The 17,952-nt window shown below is 41.2% G+C and overlaps 1 protein-coding gene across 1 annotated transcript; it reads left to right on the plus strand.

The window, feature by feature from the left end:
* The first annotated feature begins 337 nt into the window (after positions 1 to 337).
* LOC148009834 (uncharacterized) lies at positions 338 to 13,714 on the plus strand. The gene is made up of 3 exons (XM_087673377.1): positions 338 to 1,218; positions 12,807 to 13,070; positions 13,333 to 13,714. The coding sequence occupies exons 1-3, from the start codon at positions 580 to 582 to the stop codon at positions 13,423 to 13,425; spliced, it is 996 nt and encodes a 331-aa protein (XP_087529503.1). The 5' UTR covers positions 338 to 579; the 3' UTR covers positions 13,426 to 13,714.
* Positions 13,715 to 17,952: the final 4,238 nt, after the last annotated feature.

The raw sequence follows: 17,952 nt of genomic DNA on the forward strand, positions 1-17,952 counted from the left end.
TAAAATATGGCTTTCGAATTATGTGTGCAATAAATATTACCCTTCAAGATCTATACCTTGTGCAAAGAAGCTTTTTAATCAATATCACTTAATAACGATAAAGTTTTAATTCATGTGTAAGATAACTTTTCTATTCAATTTATATTATACATATTCGATTTAATCAACTCTATTATGAATCATGGATATAACCTTAGTAACTAGGCATTGGGCAATTATATTAATAAATTTATTTATAATATAATATACTAATTTTTAAAGTAAAAAAGTGCCCTTCAAATGCAATGTTAGAAAATTTTTGCCTTTCTTCAAGAAGGGCAAAATTTTTCTTTTGCCCTTCAAAATGCATTGCTTGCAATATTTTGGGATTCTCCAGCAGGTCAACAATGGCCCAGAAGGGCTGTGCAACCTTCAAAAATGAACCTTGCACCCCGCCCGCGTTCGAGGGAGGACACAGCAGACATGAAGTACCGTCATCTTCCTCTCTCTCCATCTCTCTGACAAGGAGAAGCATCTTTGAGTCGTCTCTTGAGAGTCGCCAGATCTCTAATCAGATTGAGATATTCGCGCAAATCGGCGATGGCGAGTTCCAGCGGAAGGGACAGGCGGAATAATGCTGCAGAAGCAGCTGCAGCAGGAGTAGGAGGAGGGGGCGGCGGCGGCGGCAATAATGCTGCGGCGGAGGAAGCTATACGGGTACTGCTGCGGAAGGCGGCGCACGTGCACTACAAGTCTCTGAGTGCGGAGGAGAGGGCGTCGATAAGGGAGGGGTTCTACGGCCTGGACGACACGGGAGACGGCAAGATCTCCCTGCCGGAGTTCATGAAGGTGGCCCCCACGCGCCCCTCCCGCCGGTCGCGCGCCCTCATCCCCAAGCTCTTCGCCTACGTGGACGCCGACCGCAGCGGCTACCTCGAGTTCGGGGAGTACGTGGCGCTCATCTATTTGGTGGACGCCGGCCTCCGCCCCTGTTCCGCCTGCTCCTCCCCCGTCGTCCTCCTCGGCTACACCTGTCGCACGTGCTGGGCCCGCCAGCCCCGCCACGCCTCCTCCTCTTCTAACACCCGCCACGCCTCCTCCTCTTCTAACACCTTCGACCTCTGCCTCCAGTGCTACGCTTCCAACTCCTTTCATCACCCCCTCGATCATGAGTTCGTCGACAGCTCCTCCTTCTATCATACCCTCCTCTCCGGTACTAATGAAGAATCCCTCAACCAGGTACTCTTATCTTTTCTTTTCCCCTGTTTTGGTCTCAAGGAGGACGTTATAGCGATTCGGATGAATGCGAGAGAGAGAGAGAGAGAGAGAGAGAGAGAGAGAGAGAGAGAGAGAGAGAGAGAGAGTGTGTGTGTGTGTGTGTGTGTGTGTGCGTGCGTGCGCGCGCGCTTGTGTGGTAGGAACAGGCCCGTCATCCCAGGGTACTTCAAAGTCACACATCTCACATATGCTTATAATCCCATGGTGCTTCGAGGTACATCCCACATTTAAGGTCTGAACCATGGTGTGGAGAGAGAGAGAGAGAGAGAGAGAGAGAGAGAGAGAGAGAGAGAGAGAGAGAGCCAGTCGGTTGATATTTAAATGTCATTTGGAATGTTCGGATGCTTCAAGGTAAAGAGCCAAGCAATGACTTGGATTGATGAAATGCAATGTATGTACCAAGAGAAGCCATGTACATTGTTGAAAAAATCCTCATTAAATGAGGAGTTTGTGGAAGGGTTGGGATGGAAGGAAGTATTGGAATAAATGGAGAAATTGAGGATGTGGAGGGTTTGTATTATTATCAAAAAGGACTTATTTCAAATCTCGGGGTTTTCTCTTGTTTTCCTCTTAGAAGGCAACATAATGATTTGATCCTTGTAATGCTCAATAAGATCGAAATCAAAAGATGCCTTGTCTTGGCCATTGTTTTATATTAGGATCATCATCGGTTAGTGAATTCCCGACATCATATCTTCAAAAGTGACAAAGCACACAGCTTCAAAGAGAGCTAGGAGTCCTTAATGTTATCTAGTCAAATTGTCTGTGGTGGTCTCAACCAAACTTGGAATTCTTTTTTGTGAGAGAGAAGAAATGTCAATTTATGAAGGGGTACAATATCTCTTTGTCAGAATGGAAGTAGAACAAGGAACGAAGACATGAACTTCGAAGTTGAAAAATATCCATATGGTAGAAGCAATAAACTAGATACAAGAAAGCTCTAAATGCATGTGGGATGCATGAGTGAGAGTGGTGTTGAGAGACAGGGATGGACCTGCAATACGGTCTTTGGCCAAAAGGTAAGAAAGAGAGAGCACTAAGGTGTTATGCAACTCAAATGTTAGGGGTAAGTAAATGTGTTTGGTGACAACACAAGTGGCCACACTGGACAAAATGAACAAATCAACCCCAAATTGATAAAAAATACCATTGACTTAGTGATAGGGCTCATGAGTCACAACCAAGGGAGAACATGTGACATGCCCCACCAACCTCCCCTCAGGTTTTGGATGCGGTTCTAAGCATATTAGATCTGGGTGCAAAAGGTGGGAATAACATCTAAAAGAGATCCACCAAGGGTTAGTACTTTATTCTCAAAGAAGTCTTGTAGGTTACCTTTGTAGAGTTTGACTCCCTTACAAAAGATTCCAACAAACATTGCTAATCCAAGAAGTCATCATAGAGAAATCTTGGTAAAGACGCTTAGAATGCACCTGTATTGAAGTGGGGATCAAGAAGACATGATCATTGTAAGATAGCTGATTTGACCTGACAGAAACTCTAGAAAGAAGCCTCCAAAGCAAGTTATGTAAATTCTATAGAAAACAAATACAATTGTATGATAAAGTACAGATTGATAAACAACATAGTTAGGGTTAGGGTAACTCAAAGACAAGGAACACTAAAGATGAGTGATGAATGGTGGATATATATGATGCCCAATGTAGCAAACACACTATGCAAAGTGAATATTGACACCTGAATTCTTGGGGCTCTAGGATCAGGGTAGAGAGTATAAGTTGGAGAGTGTGTCATACTTTGATGGATCCCAAAAGGCAGACAAATACAGCTTTGCGAAAACTGGTTCAGTCTTAGACGGAGCAAAAGGACAATAGATTAGTAAATGGAGTGTGCTGAGGTGATGCGGCAGCTAGGCGACCGCTGTAAACAGCAAAACGCAGCTTGCAAGGTGTCATGGCAAAGTTGGAATAGCAAGCACAAGATCAGCTGATGATGTGGTAGGTTGTCGACAACTGATTAGGTGCAAATGCAGGCTGTAGCAGATGATTTGGCAATAAATGCAGCAGTCAAGGCGATGGTAACAAGGCTGCATAATAGGCGCTGGGTGTAGTCAATAGTAGGTAGCAGTTGAAATTGAGATATCCTTGTGCGAATGTGGTGTGGACAGTAGATAAATGCCAATAATTTGCAAAACAAGATTAAGGCTAAGTGGTAGGCAGCCTATCTATTTATAGAAGTGTGGATTCTTCCAACTCAGGGTTTTGGGTTATGAGACACTAAGAACGCGCTTTGTTTAATGAAACTTAAGTAATAATTGAGTTTTGGGGTTGTAATTAAGAGCTAGTGAATTTGCAATGTATTTTTTAGCTCAACATTACTTCTCAGGCCCAAAATTGGAACTAGGAAGGGACTATTAAGATAGCTTAAGCCCTTTTTTCTTTTACCGAAGGTACCCTTGTAAGTGCGGGGAAGAATGTGAGAATGACAATACTTTGAACTTATCCAACTTGATCAATTATCACCATGAAAAATGAGAGAGAGAGAGAGAGAGAGAGAGAGAGAGAGAGAGAGAGAGTCGACACCATGTTGAGAGGAGAATCAGCCCCTCTTACTTTTTCAGGAATTTATTGAAATAAAATCATGGGCACCAAGTGCGTGAACCATTTACAAAAGGGTTGATTTGTTGCAATTTTGAAAACTAGGGTTTTGAAACCCTAATTTTTGCAAGTCCGTGTAGCAAGTTGATTCATTTCTTTAGTGCTTAAATTAGATCAAGCTAAGTAGAAGGTGTTTCTTGGATGAGAGATAAATAGGAGAGTACAAAGCATGTGGCTGAAATTTCAGCACGAGAGCTTCAAATGAAGAGAGAGCTCTGAAATATATGAGTGTGGGGCTTAGATACTCAAAAGTGAAAAGTAGAGGCTACAAATGACAAGTGTAGTACACTTGTCTCTTCAACATGACACATGTCTTTTTCTAGATGCCACATGTTACTTTTTTAGAGAAAGAAGCTTTCAAATCTTCTACTCTAAAAATCTCTTAAATGATTAAGAATTTGAGATAGTTGCTAAAGACAAACTTGTTTCTTGCAAAATTTCAGAGCCTTTGATGCGAAACAAAGTTTCCATTTGAGCAACTTTAAAAAATAGTAACCTCCTAAATTTTAGGAGTTGCCAAATTTAGCTTTTGGAGAGCTTCATTATATAGGTTTATCGGTTTATGGTTTGTTTCTTCGATCATGAGCATTTGGTTTCACTTTCTAAAACCACTCATTATATAGGCTTCTAGTCAATGTGACTATTTGAGTGTAAAAGTCTTGGTAATCTGAGCTTTCTGGTCAATTTGACTGCCCGACTAAAACTTTTAATTTCTTTTAGGAATCTCGTCAATGATGGCCCAAGTATAATTATAGGGTGTGTTGGCCATTGGCCACCCTTAACTAGAAAGATGAACATTTAATCATATCTTGAAATACTTGAAAAAAAAAGGAAAAAGTGGGGGAAAGGCTAGCGGGACACAGATGTTATATTAAACTGGAATTCTAATGAAGATAGGCCATGGATCGGCTTCTCTTTGAGGAGAACCGATCGAGCCGGCGATTGAAGACCTTGCAATCCGACAAGGGTGGTGAATTTGTTTCTCATGAGTTTGCTCGTTTTTTTGCAGGTAGAGGCATTCACTAGGAGTTTGCTAACACCAACACTCCTCAAGAAAATGGCATTCTTGAACGGGAGATTTGAAGTGTGATCGAGATGGCGCGCACCATGACGGAGCACCGACAGACACCTCAATTTTTGTGGGCCGAGGCTGTGGCTACTGCTGCCCACATTCTCAACCGATCCTCCACTTTGGCCGTTGATGGGATGATGCATTTTGAGGCTTACTTTGGGACTAAGCCCGATGTTTCTTATTTTAGGGTTTTTGGGTGTGATGCCTATGTTCACATTCCCAAGCCTCATCGTGATAAATTTGAAGCGGCTTCCCGAAGACAGGTGTTCGCTGGCTACAGCTCTCAGCCCCAAGGCTATCGCTTGTATGATCCCGTAAAGCAGGATGTGTACACCAGTCGAGATGTGCGGTTCGTGGAGGTTCTGGCCATAGCAGCGGGTGAGGAGCATCCCGTTCTTGGAGATCCAGGAGAGAGTTGGGCTCCCGAGACAGTTCCTTTGGAGCCAGCGCCTTTTGATTCAGATTTTGTTTCCGATACAAAGTCTACTGTTCCACCGGTCACCCCCGAGGAGTTACCACTGGTGGATATTCCAGAGTCTTCAGCTGATGGAGATCGCCGAGGAGAGGTCCGGCCTCCTTCTCATTGGGCCCGTGATACACTCCGAGATTTAGGGATCGAGGGGGTCCCTGAGGAGTGGGGACTGTAGGATGGTTCGCGGCGGTCACGGAGGCACCAGGTACATTCTACGGAGCTTGTTTACTCTAACTATTGTTTGATGACCCGTGTTATGCAGGATCAAGAGCCCACCTCCGTGAAGGAGGCTTTACAGTCCGCACCATGGAAGAAAGCTATGGAAGCCGAGTTGGAGGCTATTGAGCGGAATGGCACTTGGTACCTCGTGCCTTGCCCCTCTTATAAGAAGGTGATTGGCGTCAAATGGGTCTTCAAGACCAAGTACCTTAGCGATGGTTCTTTGGACAAGCACCTTGTTGCTAAAGGTTCTGCACAGCGCCCTGGGATTGACTGTCATGATACTTTTGCCCCCACTGCTCGTATGGCGACTATTCGAGCTGTTCTTGCTTTGGCTAGCCATAGGAGATGGCCTGTCTACTAGTTGGATGTGAAGTCGGCCTTCCTCAATGGTGATTTGAAGGAGGAGATCTATGTAGAGCAGCCTCCTGGCTTTGGATCTTCCAATGGGCAAGTCTACAGGTTAAAGAAGGCCTTGTATGGCCTCAAGCAGGCTCCGCGTGCCTGGAACGAGAAGATTGACTCGTTCCTTCAGTCATAGTTGGGATATCGGCATTCCAAGGTCGATCCGCAGCTTTATGTACACACTTTCGAGGCTGGTTGTGTGCTTTTTGTGTTGTATATTGACGATTTGATTGTCATAGGTGATTATGCACAGAAGGTCAAAGAGACGAAGGTAGCTTTACATCAGGCGTTCGAGATGACGGACTTGGGTCTACTCCACTTCTTCTTTGGCCATGAGATTTATCAGTCTCAGAGGGGGATTTTCATCTCTCAGCAGAGATATGTACAGGAGCTCTTGGTTTCTTTTGCGATGGAGGATTGTCGGACCATTTCTACTCCTATGGATCCGAACTGGAAGGCCACTTCACATTCAGATTCTCCCTTGGCGGATGCTTCCCGCTACCGTCAGTTGATTGGATCATTGATTTGGCTCCTTAACACTCGTGTTGATCTTTGTTTTGCTCTAGGTCTCTTGGCGGGGTTCCTGAGTGAACCTCAGACGGCGCATTGGCAGGCTGCTCAGAGGATACTTCGGTATTTGAGGGGGACCTCTGACTTAGGGTTCATTATCCAGCAGGCACAGGTGGGCTAGATCTTGTACTTGCAGGTTGGAGCGACTCGGATTGGGCTAGCGATGTGGACCACAGGCGGTCTACTACAGGCTACTGTTTTACCTTGGGTGCAGGTGTTATCTCATGGAGTAGCAAGAAGCAGCCCACAGTAGCCCTTTCGTCTATTGAGGCGGAGTATCGGGCCGCGTCTTCCACCACTTGTGAGGCTGTGTGGCTTTGGAGATTGTTGGAGGAGCTTGGATGCCCCCAGACTCGTCCTACTTTTCTGCGATGCGACAATGAGAGTTCCATTGCCTTGGCACGGAATCTTGTTTTCCATGCCCGGACGAAACACATAGAGATCCAGTACCACTTCATCAGGGAGAAGCTTCTGGATGAGACCATAGCTATGGAGTACTGCAAGACGGAGGACAGTCTTGCAGATTTGTTTACGAAGGCACTTCCCCTTGAACTCTTGGAGCTCATGGTCGAGATTAGTATGACAAGTCCTATTTTAAGCTATGTAGTGGTCAATCCAAGTGCTCCCAGTGCTCAAATGTAAGATCAAAATGTTGAAGTTATGAGTGGAATTCTAGTAGTAATTATTACACTAACTCAACTCTGGTTCAAGCATTACATGCTTTCCAAGAGTGAACAATCTCAAGTGGAGCAAAGCAAGGGTTTGGTTGGGGTTTTGACCCTTGCACTAAGTCCCACAAGTTCTGTGAGACTAGGACATACCTCATCAAGTTTGACCAAGTGGTATAATTGGACCCGTTAAAGGAGTCTTGTTAGTGAAAGCATTCTTGGCAGATGTTGATGAGAAACTAGAACTATAAGGTGTCAGGAAAGAAGGTAAGAGTGTTAAGGAGTGTAAGATGGGTAGGTGAAACATAGGAGGTGGCATTAGAACTTGATATGCTTGCTCAATTGTTCGCTGAGGTAGAGGGTCATAACTAGATGGTCCACTAGGAATTTCCTTGTTGGCAAACTATGGTACTAAATAGTCAACTCTCAGGAGGTGGAATGCATGGGAAGGTGATCCACACAAAGAATACCTTGAAAGTGCTTGGTGACAAGCCTTCATCATCGGTACACCTCCACCACTTAGATGAGCAAAGGTTGAGGACCTAAAAGGACGAGAAGTACCTATGCTTGAAGATTGCCCTAGTGTGGTGTGTGATGTAATAGGTGGGATGGTAAAGTACAATGTAAATGAAGGTGTGAATGTGGATGTGGAAGCAATGGAAGAAAAGGGTGGGATGGGTGGATTTGGAATGATGGTGTAGACGAAATGGGAATGAATGCATTAGCTTGATTTTGTGAATTAAATGATGGAAATTGAAATGTAGGTGCAAAAGGAATTGAAGATAAAATACTAACATCAGACCGAGTATGAGAAGCAAAACTCAATGAAGGAAAGTTGGAACAAGTACCATATTTTTTTAATAACCACCTCTACATGTGTTAGCATATAGAAATTTGTCCTCACGATTTATTCCATAGTCAATTGACCGATATTTATTTTCTTCATAGCCGGTTCCAGAATCTTGCATAGAAGTAGGAGCATAAGAAGAAGAAGAGACAAAAGTGGAAATTTGAGAACCTTGCATTGGATTAGATGGATTAGGTTGAAAGAATGGAACACAGTTGGTGTTTCTTGCTCTAGTAGGGGGGCCCTTCCCTCATGGAGGCTTTGATGATCTTGCAACATTTTCTGATACACACGCAACACATAAAAGGAAAGAGTTGTATTTACCTTCAATGGCTTGATGGGCTTGATGCATAAGAATTAAGTCATATTCAGCTTGTGAGAACCCCAATGGCCGATAAGAGCCATTGTAGGTAGAAGTTTCTCTACTAGTGTCAGAATCTTGAGGAGCAAGTTGTGAAGCCCCCTCTTGCTTGGTTCTTGACATAGACTTCTTTGGAGACTGAAGTGGTGAGGAAGCATTTGAAGCAGAGTAATAATAATAGAACTAAGAGATGAAGAGTAACTCAAAGTAAACACACTATGTAGAGTGAACACAAAACCTTGAACTCCCATATCTCTGAAAGGACTAGGGCATAGAGATGCGAGTGGATCTCAAAACACAGTAGGCAGCCTCCAAAACCAGCTGCTGTAAAGCTATGCGGGCTGCACTGTCCCAGAATGCAGGGCTGAATCTGTGGATGACTGATTTGGCTGTGTAAATGCAGAAAATTGGTGACGATCAGCTCCCAAAGTCTTTGTGTAGGCTGGGTGGCAGCTACAGGCTGAAAACACAGCAGTTTGGATGGCTGGTGATAGCTGGCTGACGATATGGCAGCTGTTTGGTGATGGCTGTGAGAAAAATATAGTAGTTTGGTGGTTGGCGATGACTGGACAGCAGCATGAATTGAGGTATTTTCTTGGAAGTGGTGTAGATAGTAGTAAATAGGGTGCCAACAATTTGCAAGAAGAGATTGGCTGTGTGGTGTTAAGTTAAAAAAGATACGATACACATTAAACCTTCATTAGCTCATTAAAACAGCCCCAAAACTCAAAGATTGCCAAAGTTTTTGTGTCCCATAAGCCAAAACCCTAATTTTGGGAGGATCCACATATGTGAGTAGGAGGCTGCCCAACCAGTCAAGTCATCTCACTTCATCCCCTTTTGCCATGCTACATCAGTCTTTCATGCCCTTTCCAGCAGTTTGCACTGTGTTTTCAACCTAGCCTTCTTGCATCAGTTTTCTAGCCCTTGCTAACTGCAGCCACACTCCCTCCAGCACTAGGCGGCTTGATTTCAATTGTTGCTAGCTACTTGGTGCCTTAATCTAGGCTATGCTTTGTTGCTACTGCTGACACCATCATCCTGTTGAGTGTTTGTTGTCTAGTTGCCTGCATTTATTGCATATGCAGACTGCATCAGATCAATCTTCCTCAGCTGCTGCCGAGCCTCCTATCACTACTGATGATCAGGTGATGGCATCTCTTGGTGATTTTACTCTTGAGTTTGCTAGATTCAACCTTCAGATTATTGCATTTTGATTTCTAGCTTGCTGCCCTTTCACTTTTAGCATCATCTTTTATCTGACTAGTGGTTACAGCCCTCAAAATTCATCTGTGGTGGTGGGCATCACACTTTGACTACTCACATTGCTCTACCTTTGAGCATTTGTGCATTCTAAAATTCATTTACAGCATTGATTCGTTCACTTCAAAGTTCCCTTTCTTCTTTGTTTGTGTTGCTTTTATTGCATTCTTGTCCAAGTTCTCGGGTTTTAGTTGTGTTCGAATATTTTGTATTTTCTTAGTGCAAACCTTAGCATCACTTGACAAGTTGAAGAGCAGCCTGCTATTTATAGATGTGCGGATCCTCCCAAATTAGGGTTTGGCTTATGAGACACATACACTCTCTAGGAAAGTTTGGTAATAACTTGAGGCTATTTTAAAGAGCCAATAGAATGGTTTAAGTTTGAAATGCATTTCTTAGCTCAACACAACGTTGTATCTAGGCTGCTTTGCACCTCCCTCTGAAGTGTAGATGGGATCATGTAGATGATATGTTAAGAAGTAGGAATAGGAATGTATGAGCTTAAAGGCATGCTCTCTTCTTGTTTGTGTTCTTCTAGTCTCCACTGTAGGATAGCACGATACTCTTCAAGGGTAATTGAGTATAACTTTGGAGTATTGATGTAATCAAGGCATTGAGTTTGCATTTTATGAGGTTGTCTATATCTTTCAGCTTCCATGGAAGCTATTCCTGTTGGTGCCGAAGAAGTTAGCTCTTCAGGAGATTGCTTTGGTGATGATACATGCGACATCTTCCCTTTTTGCGAGAATGAAATGCTTGTTTGATACAATGAGCCTCAAACTTCTGTGTCTTGGGTGGACTGGGGATGAGGTGAACTAGAAGAGGAGTCGAAGACACCAATGACAGCTCCGAGAGAGTGTCGTACTGTGAATGGATCCTGAAATGCACTAGACAGTCTTTGATGATGTCGGTGAAGTGGTGGCAGCAAAGTGCCAGCCTACACTGCTGAAAATGCAAGTCTTGCTTGTTTGATGACGATGTCAGTTGACCATGACAGCAGTGGAGGACTAGGTGGCAGCAGGGCAGTCTACTTGGGTGGTAAATGCTGTACAGCAGTGTCAAAGATGTGCAGGCAGAAAAACACAGGCTGTATAGTGAAGGTGGCTGTTAGAGAAGAGGTGTCAGCTACGGGGCAGCCTGCTGATGCTGAAAACACACCTTGTAGGTGGGTTGATCAGAAAATGCAGCCTGTAGACAGGTCTGGATAGGTAGTGTGACTGATGGAGGGTTGGATAGCACACCACAAACTGTGATATCTGCTGGTAAGGGTGTGGACACCAATGGAGAAGTGAACGCCAACTGAATACTGATGGTAGACTGATTAGGGATGCCAAGTGACAAAGCAATCAATCCATCTCTTTATGGCTGAGGAACCAACCATGGTTTGTGATTTCGCTCATGGGACACACAAATTGGCTTAACATTTCTGAGTTTTAAGGTTTAATGCATCATGCACCTTTGTAGCTTAACATTATCGTAGTCACATCATTCCAGCTACGACCGATTCTCTCCTTTCCCATGGTTTTGTTTTTTTTTTTGTTTGGGGGGGTTTTTTGGGGAGGGGGTCACTCACAAATATGTAGGTGTATCATGTGGCTTCAATAGAAGCTATTTTCAAAATCCTTTTATTATATAGCGAAGGGTCTCATTTAAAAAGGCATATTCATGGTAATTGTCTACAGTTCTTCTCTTTTTGTTCCTTTCACTGCTTTGGTGCTGTGTACTCACATGGCACAAAGAGATTCCAGCCTTCTTTATTCTCCCCTTTTTGTTGCATTTTCCATCCTTTCATCCCTATTCTCTGCCCTTTTGTGCTTGAATGTGTGGAAGCTCTGTCAAGCACTCAAATAGTGGACCTTGGGTAGCAACTATCATTGAACATATCATTCTTTTTTGTGGGTTTTTTACAAATTCAATATGTTAGATTTTGCTATGATTGGCCGGATCATCTGGATTGAGGAGACGACTTACTTGATTGTGATGTGGATTGAGATGCTGCCCATGACCAGACACCGTCTCCGAGGAGTCTCATTTTCTTAGAGCCTTTACATCATGCAACAACTACTGTCTGTCCCTCTTTTCCCAAGGACTCTTGCTTGCTGCTAGAATACCCATCCCAAGCCCTTTAGTCCATGATGTTCATCTTTGGCAAGGACGTCATAGGCAAGAGCATTTCATGATGGCCTTTGATAGTGCATCGCTACTGTCATCTGGTTGTAGGAGTGACTTGGCTCATTCGGTGTGACCCATTTGAGGCGTCTTCACTCCCATTGGCTTGCGTTTGTTACTTGTTTCTTTGGGATTCTTATTTGGGGAGAGGGGCTATGCCCTTCAGCTGGTTTTCTGACATTATCGACATTGACATATTCGGATCGTGAGTTGGGCTTCCTGCTTCGTTGGCTGGAACCTATCTATCTTGGGAGTGCACATACTTGTGGTCTTTTGTTACAAAGATACTTACTTATGCTTGTTTTTGGAAGTGTAGATTCTTTGGACAATTGGTTCTTCTCGTACAATGATGTACTTGGTAACTAGTGCTTCTGGGTTTCAAATCACCTCAAGGAAGATGATGCTTGTCAACTTTTGTATCCATGACAAGGATCTTACTCATGCTTGAAGTTAGCCTAAACATGATGCACCTATCAGAAAGAAAGGTTTTGAGTTGTTTAAAATCTCCATAAGGTCACTTTCATTGATATTAGCAATAACTATAAAATGGCCAATTGGGTGGAAAGCTTTAAAAGAGCAAGCTTGAGGTTTCGAATTTCGATTTTTATTTTAAATAAATTTGACCACAATATTGCTTTTGAAAGTATGAAGTACAAAAGCTTTCCAAGAATATCGAGCTCTATTGTGTTATATGAGATAAGCCTATTTATGTGGCAAATCAAAGTTCTCTCCATTATCTTTTAGTTGATAGGCTATTCAGTGAACTCATGTTCTAAGCACAATAAAAACTTGTTATGATAGATGTTTAGCTAAACGTATTCTTTTTTCTTATTGGTGAAGTGACATTCCTAGTTGATGTCTTACCTTTGATGCTTCTTATTGAAGGTGCAATGTTGTATTTGCGGAGATTACCATAGGATGGATATAGAAGGCATGATAATGGAAGGTACCACCCATGTTGTGAAGAGTCAAAAGTCATCTAATGACTTCATTTGTGAATGGTGCCTCTCTTGGAGTTGCAATAGTTGTGGAAAGTTCTTTCAAGGTCCACCTTCAAGTGCTAGACCAAATAAATGGTTGAAGACAAATCTACATTGTGATGCATGTGGAGAGCATGGAGACATGACAGATCTTGAACCACTTTTTCAGGTTAGTATTAGTAATTGAAACTATTTAACTTTTATTTGTTTCAAGTTTTGGGATTTGGAGAAGCTCATATGCTTGTGGAGGGATCATTCAAATTGTATTAATGATGCCATATTTCATTTTTCTCTAAGAATACTTGAGTGACATGGCGTGTGGCATGTCTTAGCTTGAAGAAATGATTTCATTAAGGCCTAAGCAAAAGTAATGGTAAGGAATGGCTCAGAAGAGACAAATCAATAACATGGGGAATTTTGTATGTTTACAGGCTCTTGAACATAGTGAACTTTGTAAGAAGTGTAGTACTTGTGAATTCAAGGTTAGAAACCACACACTATGGGAGAAATACAGAAGGTGGTAGAATGTACATTTTCATTCTTTGCAAAAAGGAAACTTCAGCAACGTGTTCTTTTTCTAAGTAATGTATCTTCTTCTATATTTGCTTTCTTAAAATATAAGGTGTAAAGGGCTTACATGTCTTTTATTATGTGTGGTTCATTGAACATGAATCAGAACCAGTTTTGGTGTCATTTGATAGGCTTTGCCTATGAAGGAATTTTATTGTCTGATCTTATATCATTAATTCACAATGTGATGTCTCCCAACATGTTGGGCGATCTAAGAATGTTAGAATAAAAAGAACTTCAAATGTCGAATACTCCCACAACTTCAAAATGTAAACAATAGTAGAGCCATTGTCACAAATAATCAAACTATTGGAAGTGTATGTATTTTGTGAGAGAGAGAGAGAGAGAGAGAGAGAGAGAGAGAGAGAGAGAGAGGTCTTCGTAGGTGCCAATGCCTAGTTTTTAGTAATTTCATATGTTCAAATCATGCAATAAAACAAAAGCCGTTGCTAAAACAACAAAAGGGCTACTCTAATAATGTAGGGGAAAAAAAACTATAGGAAAAAAAGAGTCTTTTTCAAGGTTTGGGAAATCTTTTAAAGGGTCTCAAAATCCTTTGAAACATACATCGACCAAAGGTACGTGGTGAAGAGTATACAAGAAACCAAATAAATGTCATGGTGAGACCATTGCAATATGGATGTGAAGTCTAATGAATTACGATATTGGAAGTTCTACATGTACTTGGTTTGCAAAGAATAACATGTTTTCAAGGTACGCATTTTTTTGTGGATATTTTATATTGTTTACTTTTCTAATGAGAGAGATGCTAGCGAGGATTAATATTATATGAACATGTAAAGTACATTGCATACTTGCCCCTATTTAAAGCCTCAAATGACTTGCTAGCTAAACAACACCAAGCTTCTTAATTTTCTCTGATAGGTTGGAATTGAGCTTCTTCTTTCATTTGTTGCATCCACTAATACCAAAAACATAATTAGTTAATGCTTTTTCCATCTCCTTTTCCATTGTTAATTTTTTGAGTTATTTGTTTTCCACGATTAAAAGGAGTTTGAGTCATTTGATTATAAAGTTATAATTCATTAATCACTATGTGGCATTACAAATATGACGTGGTTAAGGGGGTGTTATTGAAAATCTTGAGAAAGAAAATTATATACGATAGAACATAAGTTTTAAAAATGGGTGTCTCAATGCTTTAGAGTTGCAAAAACTATAGATATGAAAGGAGCTTGCGAAATTCAAAGCAAAACTTTTGATAGTGAAGGGGTTTTATGAATACCCCATCAATGTTGTTATTTGGGGTCCTCATATATTGGGACCCCCCTAATATGATGATGTAGTCCAATAGGTTGTTAGAAACCACCCAAAATTGACTAATTGGGTTTGATTTCTACAAAGCTTCTTCATGCTTAGCGTGCCTTGAACTTGAGATTCTTTCTTTTAAGTGTTGTGAAGCATCATCATTCTCTCAAGGCTAATAGGCCTTATGGAGTTGTTGGTTTATGATGTCCTTTATCTTCTTCAAAGAAGCAAAGTTCATTCTTAGTGTAAAAAGAATTTAAAATAGCTTAGAAACCAGTTGCCATGAGGGCTTTCCGATTCAAACAAGTCATTTACCAAGCAAGATAAACCTCTAGACAGGAGAAAGCTTTGCTCTATGAGATAATTTTGCTCCACTTCCTTCTTTAGCTACTCCATTTAGTAATTGGAAGTGAATTGCTAGCTTGCTAATTTACTTAACTTAGTGAGCATTCTAGTGGAATCAAATAAGACCTACTTTTAAGCTTTGAAAACACCCTTTTACCTTCATGTGAGGAAAATTGATAAAAAAGCATTATAATCTTGTTAGAAATGGATGAAATTAGCAAGCATGGTTAGGAAATTTTAGGCCAAAAAAGCTTCCATCTAGTGCATTAAGACTAGACCATCACCTAGGAGCTAACAAAGTTTTGTTATAATGCAAAACTCATTTGCAACAACTTGGCAATTAGTTGGTATGAGGGTTTTCAAAGATTCAAATGAGTTGTTGCAAGGAAAGAACACCTTTAAAGAAGTGATAGCTATGCTTTACTCCCATTTCTAGATACCCATTTAGTAACCACAAATGAACTAGAAGCTTTTGAAATGAACATGACTTATTGAGCTTTCCAGTGGTATCAAAGTGATTGAGACCTATACTTCTATGCATTAATTTGTAAGGCCAAACATGCTTATACTAACTATGAATCATTGTTTTACATTCTAATGCTTTTTGTCTAAGTCTACCCAAAACTATTTGATTGAAATTAAAGGATTTGTTGTAGTAGGCTGGAAGGTTGGGGTGGTAGAACAAATTGCCACAATGTGGCAAGTGTGCATCCCAATAGGTTTGTATTAGTGGCTTAGGTTAGTGGTTTTAGTGTCTACTAGATTAATAGGTTTAGTGGGTTGTGATGTAGATTAGTAGGTTAATAGATTAGTGGGTTAGTAGGTCATATGTCTATGAGGCTAATAGTTTTAGTAGGTTAGTGGGTTAATTAGTAGGTAAGCAAGCTAATAGGTTTGTAGATGTATATTTGTAGGTCAGTAGATTGGTTAGTGTAGTAGTATATTAGTGGGTATAGTAGGTTAGCATATTAGTCTGTGGGTTAGTAGGTTTAGTGGGCTAGTATGTAGGTTAATAGTTGGTATATTAGTGAGTGAGTTAGGAGATTAGTATGTAAGTTAGTAGATCTAGTGTCTATGAGGTTAGTGGGTTTAGAAGAGTAGTATGTTAGTAGGTTAGTATATTGGTGGATTACTAAGTAGATCAATAGATTTACATTTGTAGGTTAGCATGTTAGTAGGTATGTTTGTTTGTAGGTTTAGGGGTAGTAGGTTTTTTAGTACGTTAGCAAGTTAGTAGAATAGTAGATGTACATTGGTAGTTTAGTAGGTTAGTAGGTTTACATTGAGTAAGCTAGTGGGTTTCTTAGTAGGTTTGGGGTTATGCACAAGTAGGTTTATTAGCATGTTAGCAAGCTAGTAGAGTTAGTAGCTTCTTGGGAATCAATAGACAACCATAGGAAGAAAAGGCATGTATATATGTCTTCCTATTGTATGACATGGATATGGTGGATTTATGGTTGGTCAAATCTTGATGGAACAAGAACATATCAATTAGGTGAATGGAGTAACATGACTACATTTAGCACATGGTGGTGTCCTACAAGCCCATTTCTAGGATATGAGTTAGCTATGACTATGTACACCAAGATATGAATTAACTGCAATCTCATACTAGAGCCATGGTCGTCTATGCTCTTGCAAACAAGTGTTTTCATAGGGATCGATTCTCCAAATCTTTTTGTTTTTCATCAATAGCAAACCAAATTTCGAAGGAAGCTAAAGATAGCCATAATTGCATCCCCATGATGAATTATATTCCCCATGGGCTCTTTGGGGTAAACATATTGGCCCCAATTCATAGGAAGCGACTCAAAGCCTATAGATTACTATCCACATGTTTACGTGGAATATTCATGGCTTTTCAAAAAAAGTTTATTGGTACAAACAGATATTAGCCTCCTCCCTAGTTTGGTTTGTCAATGTGGCAAGACTTTTGAAGCAAGAAGAGTGAAGGGCATTATCTAAAAGATTCACACTTTGGCTGGTCTCATGCATAGGCTATGGGGAGACTTTACAAAGTATATGAACCTTATTGGGCTAAAACCCCATGATTGGCATAAAATGTGCTAGGTAAGTGCTTGCCTACGTTGTACACTACCCTAAACCAGTCCTCGATTTTGTGTTTTCTTGCAATCTATTCGTCCCCAATTTGACCAGTAACCCAAGAGTTTCATTCATTGGTATACAAGCTCACGGGCTTGGCAAAGTGGGCATGATGGAAGGGGACATCTCTTGGGGTCACCAAGAAAACCTCCATCAAAGTGGTAGCGTTGATAAAATACTTTGCCACTTCTAAGCTTGCCATCCAAGTGCATATTCTTGTTCACATTGTGGATGAGGTTTCTATGGAGGACTCATTGTAGATAAATGTTATTCTTAGAGAATGTCATGAAGATGTGTGAAGGGTTTGTGAGGTAGAAAGCAAGGCTAGAGGGAAGCATGGTGAAAGGTTGGTTGATCCAAGAGCACTTGGTCCATATATCAAAGTTTCTTGGATAAGTTTATATGCAATTGGCTTTATTATGGTGCCTCCCCAATGATGTGAAGATGGTTGGAAAGGCCCCACAAGGCCAATGAAAAAAGAAAAAATGGGTCCATCTCTTGTAGATAAGATTTCAACTTTTCTATGTAACTTCACCCCTTGATGAAAAATTGGTCCATTCATTATGAAAATGAAAAGGACCAAAGAAATATAGTTAGACAAGCTTTTAGGACGGCTCACAAAAATTAGAATGTGCATTATCTGGATGAACTAGTGCCATCACTAGATTCATTATACTTAGATGGTTGCACAAAGCATTGAAAAAAGCAAGGCAAGAAGATATTTAGGTTACTGAAAAGAAACGGGAGTTCTCACAAGGTTGTAA

Source organism: Lygodium microphyllum, chromosome 30 (assembly GCF_053477565.2).
Source record: "Lygodium microphyllum isolate KBCC chromosome 30, Lygodium_microphyllum_v1.1.10, whole genome shotgun sequence".
NCBI classification, from domain to species: Eukaryota; Viridiplantae; Streptophyta; class Polypodiopsida; order Schizaeales; family Lygodiaceae; genus Lygodium; species Lygodium microphyllum.

Coding starts and splice junctions, on each gene's coding strand:
- LOC148009834 (XM_087673377.1), top strand. CDS start 580: ATGGCGAGTTCCAGCGGAAGGGACAGGCGGAATAATGCTGCAGAAGCA. Junction 1,219..12,806: donor ATGAAGAATCCCTCAACCAG/GTACTCTTATCT, acceptor TTCTTATTGAAG/GTGCAATGTTGTATTTGCGG. Junction 13,071..13,332: donor ATCTTGAACCACTTTTTCAG/GTTAGTATTAGT, acceptor GTATGTTTACAG/GCTCTTGAACATAGTGAACT.